The sequence below is a fragment of the Octodon degus genome, unplaced genomic scaffold (assembly GCF_000260255.1).
Source record: "Octodon degus isolate 3935 unplaced genomic scaffold, OctDeg1.0 scaffold00282, whole genome shotgun sequence".
NCBI lineage: Eukaryota > Metazoa > Chordata > Mammalia > Rodentia > Octodontidae > Octodon > Octodon degus.
In genome coordinates, this window is record NW_004524858.1 from 1,115,818 (window position 1) to 1,124,585 (window position 8,768).

At 56.0% G+C, this 8,768-nt stretch overlaps 1 protein-coding gene across 1 annotated transcript in view; it reads left to right on the top strand.

Moving 5' to 3' along the window:
* The first annotated feature begins 5,644 nt into the window (after positions 1-5,644).
* Positions 5,645-8,768, top strand: part of Il12rb1 (interleukin 12 receptor subunit beta 1) — a 12,367-nt gene continuing 9,243 nt past the window's right edge. Inside the window, exons 1-3 of the mRNA XM_023707207.1 lie at positions 5,645-6,142; positions 7,665-7,724; positions 8,449-8,566. Coding sequence (XP_023562975.1) covers positions 6,085-6,142; positions 7,665-7,724; positions 8,449-8,566 — 236 coding nt within the window. The 5' untranslated portion in view covers positions 5,645-6,084. The remainder of the gene's footprint in view (positions 6,143-7,664; positions 7,725-8,448; positions 8,567-8,768) is intronic.

Genomic DNA, 8,768 nt, shown 5'->3' on the forward strand with positions numbered 1-8,768 from the left:
CCGCTGTCCGCGCTGGCTCCGCCCTCCCGCCCCGCCCCAGCCCGCCGGGCCCCGCCGCCGCGCGTCATTGGCCAGTTCGGTCAGCTGACGCTTGATGGCCCTGCCCCTCTTGCTGGGGGCTCCGCCCCCAGGGAGGACAAGCCGGCCCCGCCCCTCCAGGGCCCGTCCATGGGCAGTTTGCAGAAGTAAACATTTTGTTGTTGTTTTTTGTGAGACAGCATTTCGCTGTGTAGTCCTGGCTGGCCTTGAACTCACTATGCAGTTGTCCAAACTAGCCTTCGACTTTTGGCGATCCTCCTGCCTCAGCCTTCCTTGTGCTGCCTTCACAGGCATGCACCACCACACCCAGTAGAAGGAAACATTTTTGCAGTGAATCTTCCTACAAGTGAGGAGACATTACTCACCACCCTCTGCAGGTTAGCAAGCTGAGGCTCACGAGGGCTTATAAAGGTGCCCAGAGCATGCAGTGCGATTCCAGAGACACTGCTCAGAGGCAAACTTTAAGGGGCCCCAAACTCGGCAATCGGGAGGAGTTCTGTTGTTTTAGACCGTCCTGCCTACTAGGCCCCGTCTGGAGTGCAGAATGTGTGTGTCCCTTGTTCGGAGTTGGTACAGGCACAGACCACATCTTAATTCCTCTGTCCCCTTCCTTCTTCCTCTGGGTCTTGGTTCCCTCCCTTCAGAGAAAGGCCCATTTCCCCACTTCCTGTTATCTGTTTTATTTTTGCTTGCTATTTACACTTCTGGCCAAGGTGCTGCATACCAGTAATCCCAGCACTCTGGGAGGCTGAGGCAGGAGGATCTCAAGTTGGAGCCCAGCCTGGGCCAATTTAGCAATGTAGTGAGATTCTATCTCTAAATAAAAAAGTTTTCAAAAAGGGTTAGAGAGATCAGTGAGCTCCTGGGTGCATTCCCAGTTGGGAATACTGAAGATGAAACAATGGAGCTATTCTCAATTGGCAAAACATTGGATTCTTCCTGAGATTTTGAGACAGGGCCTCTCTATGTAGTTAGGGCTGGCCTAGAACGCACAGCAATTTTCCTGCCTCAGCCTCCCCAGGGATGGGATTATAGGCGTGTGCCACCTTGCCGTCCTCCAACTGTTTTAGGAGCATGAGATTGCACTAGTTTATGCAGCCAGACTGAATAAATCACAATGCAAGGTGCCCAAGGGACACTGAGTTTTCCCACACAATTATTTAAGTTGGCTTAACTGGACTGGGGTGTGGCTGGGTGGTAAGCGCTTGCCTGGCACAAAGGAGGCCCTGGATTCCATGTCCAGTGCTGCAAGAAGAAGATAAGTCAGGGGGCCGGGGAGATGGCTCAGTGGAATAAGCGCTTCCCTGGCAAGCGCAAGGGCCTGAGTTCAATCCCCAGTTCCACCAAAAAAAAAAAAAAAAAAAAAAAAGAGGTTAAGTCAGGTGTGGTGGCAGACACTGTCTTCCCGCCATGAGTTTGAGGCCAGCCTGGGATACAAATCAAGACCCTTGCTCAAAAAAAGTAAAGAAAAAAATAAATAAATAAACGAACATAACTCATACTGTGAAACTTGCCCTATAAAAATATACAGTCCAGGGATTTTAAGCGCAGCTACAGACTTGGGTAACCAGGGCCAGTGCGTGATTCCAGGACGCTGTTATGCTCCCCACAGGAAGCGCCATTCCCACAAGCTGTCACTGCCCATGTCGACCCACCCAAGCCTCTGGGACCTTTTGTGTAGCTTTCGTGCCTAGCTTCTTTCATCCAGGTCATGTGTGTAAGGTTCATCTACACGGAGCAGATATCGGCTTCTTTGCGCCGTCGGTCGGTCGGCTGAGCTTTCTTTTGCTCCGGCCCCCTGAAGAGAATTGCTGGGAGCAACTCTCTTGCACAGAGCGCAGACTTCGTGTGGCATGGGTTTTCCGGTCCCTTGGGGATGTACCTGGGAGTGGATTTCCCGGGCCATATGGTACCTCTGCGTTTTAAACTTGTGACAAACTACCAGATTGTTTTCTAAAGCAGCCGCCCAGTTAAACTTGCATTTCAACAAACAAAGAGTAATTTTTTCAGTAGAAGCATGTCTCCTGCCATACTTGGGGCATAGTTGTGTTAAAAAACGATGTGTTGAAATTCGAGCTGAGGGCCGGGGAGATGGCTCAGTAGAATAAGCGCTTCCCTGGCAAGCACAAGCTCAAGGGTCTGAGTTCAATCAACACTTATAGGGAAAAAAAATTCAAGCTGAGCTTGCTGTCCAGTGGTTTACACAGCAACTCTGCCATAGGTGAGCCTTGGTTGTAGCTTGATTCCCTCGCCCGATGAGTGCCATGACCAACTCTTCCACTCTGGCTGCTTCTTCTTCTTCTTCTTCTCCTTCTCCTTCTCCTTCTCCTTCTCCTTCTCCTTCTCCTTCTTCTTCTTCTTCTTGTACTGGGGATTGAACTCAGGACTCTATGCTTGCCAGGCTACTGAGCTATCTCCCTGGCCCGTGGGTTTTTTTCTTCTCCCTGCACTCTGGCTACTTCTGAGCGAAGGTTTGTGAGCTAATCCAGATTAGGATGGACGTAGGAACCACCGGTTTTTACCTACATCAGTCCCTTGCGATTGGCTCAATGTGACCACGTGATGGAGGCTCTCAGCCAATCAGCGCCTTCGTTGGGTCTTCGGCTGGCATCTTGAGAAGGTGATTCTCCAAACCCCAGGCGGCGGGCTGGGCAGCTGGGTGCTGCTGGAGGGCCCACCACCAGCGAGGTCTCAAGTGCCCCTGCTCCACCTGGAGGAAGCCTGCCCAGCACTCTCCCTAATGCCTCTGTGGGCACCAGGGAGTGTTTGTTGACTGACTGAAATTTTTCCATGGTGAAGACCTATGTCCTTAAAATTCCAGTTTGGATTTTCTTTGGTTTTCCGAGGGCATCGACTGAGTGAACAGATACATTCTGTCTTGTAAATTATGTACCCATTCGGCAGCATTCCCTCACGGAGAAAATGCCCGAGATAATCCATTAGAAAGAGGAAGACTCATGTGGACCCAGGCTCTGGGACGCCAGCGCAGGGCTGCAGGGCCAGCTACTCTGACCGCCCTGGTGGGGAGGGAGCTCAGAGTACAGAGCGCAGGACAGAGCTAGGGGCGGGTCGCCAAGCCCCGCCCTCAATGACATCACTTCCACCAGGCCCCACGTCTTAAGGGCTCCACACCTCCCCATAATGCTCTCGGGTGGGAGCTCACCGTCTGCTCTCCTGCGTCTCCGCGAGGAGCAGGGAGTGTGGTCGGTGAAGTTTTTTCTTGATGCTTTTCTGTGTATTGTGTAAAAACCCTCGAGTGATCCAGCATTAGAAAGTCCTGCTTGAATAAGAAAAATCTTACTGATGAATGCCTATGTTTAGTAAGTGAACAAAGTGATCTTGTTTGGCCTGCGAGATAGCTCAGGGAACTAAGCTTCTGCTTAGGCAAGTGCAGGGACCCGAGTTTGAACCTGGGCACCACATGCTGCACTGGCTCTGCCCCCAGGTGCACTGAGCCAGCCACCGAGACTGGGCATGGTGGCACATGTCTGTAATCTCAGCACTGAGGAGGTTGAAAACAGGAGGATCACTACTAGTCCGAGCTATGTAGTGAGACCCTGTACCAAATACATGAAAAAAAAAAAAAAAAAAAAAAAAAAAAAAAAAAGAAAGAAAGAAAGAAAAGAAAAAAGAAAAAAGGAACAAGAAACAAGCAAACAAAAAAACCCAAAGTGAACTTGTTCTTGTCAACTCCTACTCATCCCGCAAAACCCTCTGTAGATGACCCTTTGGCCATATAGAGGGGAAGCTCAACCTTCCTTGGTTGTAGCTAAAGGTCACTCTCCCTGAGAAGGCAGAAACCAAGGGGGTGGGGACATTCTGCAGTTCTTCCTGTCACAGTTTCCGGTCCTCTGTGACCTGCTCCTTCCTGCCTGCCCCTCCCCCCAGTGTGCTGGGGAATCTGAAAGTGGGGCACATCTGGGTGTTTATTTCGAGTAAGTCAGGAGGGCCAGGAAGGTGTCCTGAGCAGGCTGCAGGGGAGCAGGGCAGGCGCCCCACCCTCGGCTAGGCACTCAGATCACGGCTGCTGCAGCTCCCTAGTGCCCCGGGTAGAGCAGGCGCTGCGGCTTGTAGCTTGGGCACCTGCCCACCTGGGCAGCTGTGTCTGCCCCAGAGATGCCCTCTGTGAGCTGGGGACTCCTCCAGGAAGCCCTCGGGGAGCCCGCCTCCTCCCCAGCCCCTGATCTCTAGTACTGTGGCAGCAGCTTCCAGGCCTGGCTTCACCTTACCAGGGGCTGCGCTGACTTTGGGGTGCAGGAGGAGAGCGGCCTCAGGGAGGGTCACCCACAGCAGTGACTGTGCCCCTGGCTAGTGAGAGGGCCTCCCTTATTCCCCAGTGGCCCATTGTGCAGAAGGGGAAACTGAGGCCCAGGAGAGTTCACCTTGATAGGTATGGAGGGACTGCTGGGCTCTGGACATCAGCCCACAATGTCAGGGCTCAGTCCCCTTGGAGCTGCTGGAACCCTTCTCCGCCCCTCCGTCTGGAGCCTCGGGTGGGCTGGTAGCACCTCTGGGCTCAGTTTTCTCATCTGTGAAATGGGCATGGGAAAGGCATCTCTGGGAAAGGGGCAGGGCTGCAGGAGGACGCAGCAGGGCGAGGCTTCGGCTCGAGCCCCTACTACCTCTTTCATCTTTCCTTTTACTTTGAAAGAGGCTCTCCCTGCATTGCCTAGACTGGCCCCAAACTGGCCATCCCCTGCCTCAGCCTCCTGAGTAGCTGGGGTGCACCGGGGCTTTCCCCTACCTGCCCCCGCCTCTCTGTCTCCCACTGTCCCCGTCCATCTCGCCCAGCCCCCAAGGGTGTTGCTCACGCGCCCGGGTCATGGGGCCCCCACACCCGCTGTACCAGGAACAGGACACTGTCCCTTTGTCCTGCAGGCGCTGACCTCATGGGCCCCGGGGCGCCTGGCCCTGGCCAGGGCAGCTGCCCCTGTGTCCCGGCTCTGTAGAGGAAGGGTGCCCACGCCAGTGCCTGCCTGCCTGGGCCTCAGTTTCCCCACGTCCCCCCTCAGTGATCTGGACCACGTGTACATTTTTCCTTTGGGAGAAACATACATTTGAAAATTCACCATTTTTCAAAACTTTCTTTTTAAAATTTTTTAAATGTATTTGGTACAGGATCTCACTACAGAGCTCAGACTTGTAGTGATCCTCCTATTTTCAGCGTCCCCAGTGCTGGGATTACAGGTTTGTGCCACCAAGTCTGGACTCACGGTGGCCGGCTCAGTGAGCCCTTGGGCGGGGTGGTGTAGCATGTGGTGCTGGGGATTGAACCCTGGTCCTTGCCCTTGCCTAAGCAGGCATTTAGTCTGCTGAGTTATCTCTCTGGCCCTCAAAATTTTCATTATTCATTAATTTTGAGGTACTGGGGTGGAACCTATGGCACTGGTACATCTCTGGCTCCCTTTTCTTTTCTTTTTTTTTTTCCTTTCTTTCTTTCTTTTTTTTTTTTTTGCAATACCAGGGGTTGAGCTCAGGACCTTGCGCTTGCCAGGCAAACACTTATTCTACTGAGCTATCTCCCTGGCCCTTTGGCTCTCTTTTCTACATTTTATTTTGAGGCAAGGTCTTGCTTACCTGCTCAACTGCCTGCGCTGGGCTCAAACTTGCCACCCTCCTGCCTCAGCCTCCCCAGTGCCCAGTGACTGATAGGCGTGCCTCTCCATGCCTGCTGCTACTCGGCACTGTGCTCTGACGCTGGTCCTAGTGTGTCACTGGCTCCCCAGGAACCTTCTGGAGCCTGGAGTCAGAAACTGAGCACAAAGGTGAGGGGGAGAATGAGCTTCCTCTCCAGTGGCCTCAGGCCTGCACTGCCCCCACCCCGCAGCGGTGTGTGGCCCGAGGGACCCTGCCCTGAGCCTGGCCCTGGTGCTGCTGCGGTGGCTTTGCGGGTAGCTGGCTTCCTGCTGCTTCTTTCGCTTTGACTCCCTCAGGGCGAGGGGTTGTGACACTTTTTTTTTTTTCATCTTTTTTCTTGCTCAGCTTCATCGTGCTCCGGGAAGGTTCAGGGTTCAGGGTGGCTGAGTCGAGGTTGTGCTGGACCTGATGCTGCGGCTGGTGGCCCCGCTGGGTCTCCTCCTCTTGCTGCTGTCCCAGTGGAGTGGTGAGTGCACCGCGCTGGCTGGCCGACTGGTGGCTAGCTGGGGCCGGGCTGGAGGCGACGACCCCCCACGGGCCGCAGGGCTCTGGGGCTGCAGAAGCAGGGGAGGCCAGGCAGGGTGTGGAACCCTCTTGGGAAGTTGTGGAGTGACTTTCGGCACTGTCTCTGTTCTGCTGGTGGCCCAGGTTTTCATTCAGAGTGTGATGTCATGGAGCATGGATGGGTGGTGGGTGGGAGGGTGATGGGTGGTGGGTGGGCGGGTAGATAGACAGGAGGGTTGGACGGCCGCGTAGGTGGGGGGCTGGTGGTTACATGGCCAGATTGTGAATATATAGGTGGGAGGGTGGGAAGGTGGGTGGGTGGGTGGTGGCCCCATTTCTGGGCTCAGACTTGGTCGCCAGCTTTCTAGTGTTCATCTTCCCCTCTGTGAAGTGGAGCAACAGTTGCTCACTCCCAGTGCTCCTGGGAAGATCCCCAGGGCTGCAGAAGTGTGAAAGGGCACGGACAGCAGACAAGCACGTGGCAGGCATGTGGCGCACGGCACCTCGGCGGGCAGAGCCCTGCGGCTCCAGGGCGGGGTGCCCAGGCCTGGCTCTCACCTCTCCGGGGAGCTGCTGTGGCGGCCGTGTGTGTGTTCCTCTCCGCAGCTTCGCTGCCCCCCTGGGCCTCATTTCCCTCTCTGTAGCAGGGTCCTGCAGGATTCTGACCCTCCTTCAGGCTTGATGCACTGAGTGGATGCCACGTGCTCAGGACAGGGCCTCCACACCGCCAGGCCACAGGGCTTCGGGGCAGTTGAGGCCCCCGGGCAGAGACCCAGCCCTCTGAGGGGCAGCTTGCTGGTGCCATGGAATGAAGGGCACGGCTCCAGTGCGGGCAGGTCTGGGCCATCACTGACAAGGGAAGAGAGCTCCATCAGTGCCGGCTACCTTCAAGGTCAGCCACCTGGGCGCTTCCTAGTGGCACTCTGGCCTTCCCCACAGCCCCTGCTCTGCCCACAGGACCTCAGTGGCCCCAGCCTTCTGCCAGTTCTGAGCAGGGTGGGGACCCAGTGTGGAAGGAGGCTATCACCTCCTTGGCATGGTTCCCAGTCCTGTCCTGGGGCTCCCCACCTCAGCTCCTTGCCATGCAGCTCCGGCTCTCACTGCTCTTTTCTGTGGGGCTCCCCATGGAGACCCCAGCTCTGCGTCTCATAGCCTCTGTGGACTTTCTACCCAAGCCCTGGGATGCAGTGGGTGGATGAGTGGGTAGAGGGATGAATGGATGGGAGGGTGATGGATGCTGGGTACTGGATGGGTGGAAGGGTGGGTGGGTGGGTGTATCGATGATGGGTGGGTGGATGAGCGGGTAAAGGGATGAATGGATGGGAGGGTGATGGATGGTGGGTACTGGATGGGTGGAAGGGTGCGGGGGTGGGGTGGGGAACAGGAATGAGTAGCTGATGACTCGTGTGCATACCACATGCGAGAGCCCAGTCCTCACACAGTGCCTGGCCAGGGATGTCACTGTCTCTTGGTTGTATTTACAGGTGCCTACAGGACCAGTGACCGCTGTATTCACGACCTGCCTTACGCCCACAGGAATTCAGGTTTGAAGAGTGGGATAAGAAGAACCAGGCGTGGTGGCACATGCCTCTAATCCCAGCACACGGGAGGCTGAGGCAGGAGGATCCTTGCAAGTTTAAGGCCAGCCTGGGCTACAAAGTGAGCTCAAGGCCAGCCTGCGCTGCATAGTGTGACCCTGTCTCAAAAAGACAAAAGGGTAGAATGAGAGACCCCTGCTGGCCTCATCATCTTCAGGCAGGCGGAGGCAGAGCACGGCTGGCCCAGCAGCTGGACGCTAGTCTGGCCAGCATAGTTTTTTAACTGAGCATCTATGATGAGCAGGACTCGCTGCAGGCACCGGGATCTGCTGTGAGCCCGGCTGTGCGCCCAGGCCGCAGGGGACAGGTGAACCTGTGCCCTGCTGGGGTGTCCACTGGGGGATGGGAGTGAGGGGGTGGCCAGATTCTGCCACTAAAAGAGAAACTGGTGTGAAAATCTGGGGCACAGCTCAGTGGCCAGGCTGTGGCATCCCCCCAGCCGGGCACCCAGGCAGGCACTCCACACGCCCTGGCTGGGCACCTGGGTGCGCTGGGACCTGTATTAAGGGAAACCTGAAGTGCAGCTGGTGATGCTGGAGCGGGGGTCAGGGACGTCCAGAGGGAGCTGGGAGCCATAGCCCGCTGGAGTGAGGTGACCAAGTATCAGGGGTGCGGGAAAGGCCCTGCTCTGCTCTTTGGGGCTCCCTGAACCCTGAGGAATCTCTTGCAGGCTCCCACTTGGGCCCCAGGGACCTCAGCTGCTACCGAGTGTTCAACAAGGGCGACTACAAGTGCTCCTGGCAGTACGATGGCCCCGCAGAGGCGGTCAGCCACTTCCTCTGGTGCTGGTGAGGACACTGGCATGGCCCCCAAACCACACCCCTCACACACTGGCTCCTGCCTGCCCACCAAGCACCCACTTGCCTGGGAGAGACCTGGCTGGAACAGGGACCTCTCTAGTGCCAGTCTGATCTAAGGAAAAAGGCGGTTGTTGTGGGGGTCAGTGTGTGGGCGGCCACAAGCATCTCTCTGATAGTTCTTTCATCCACA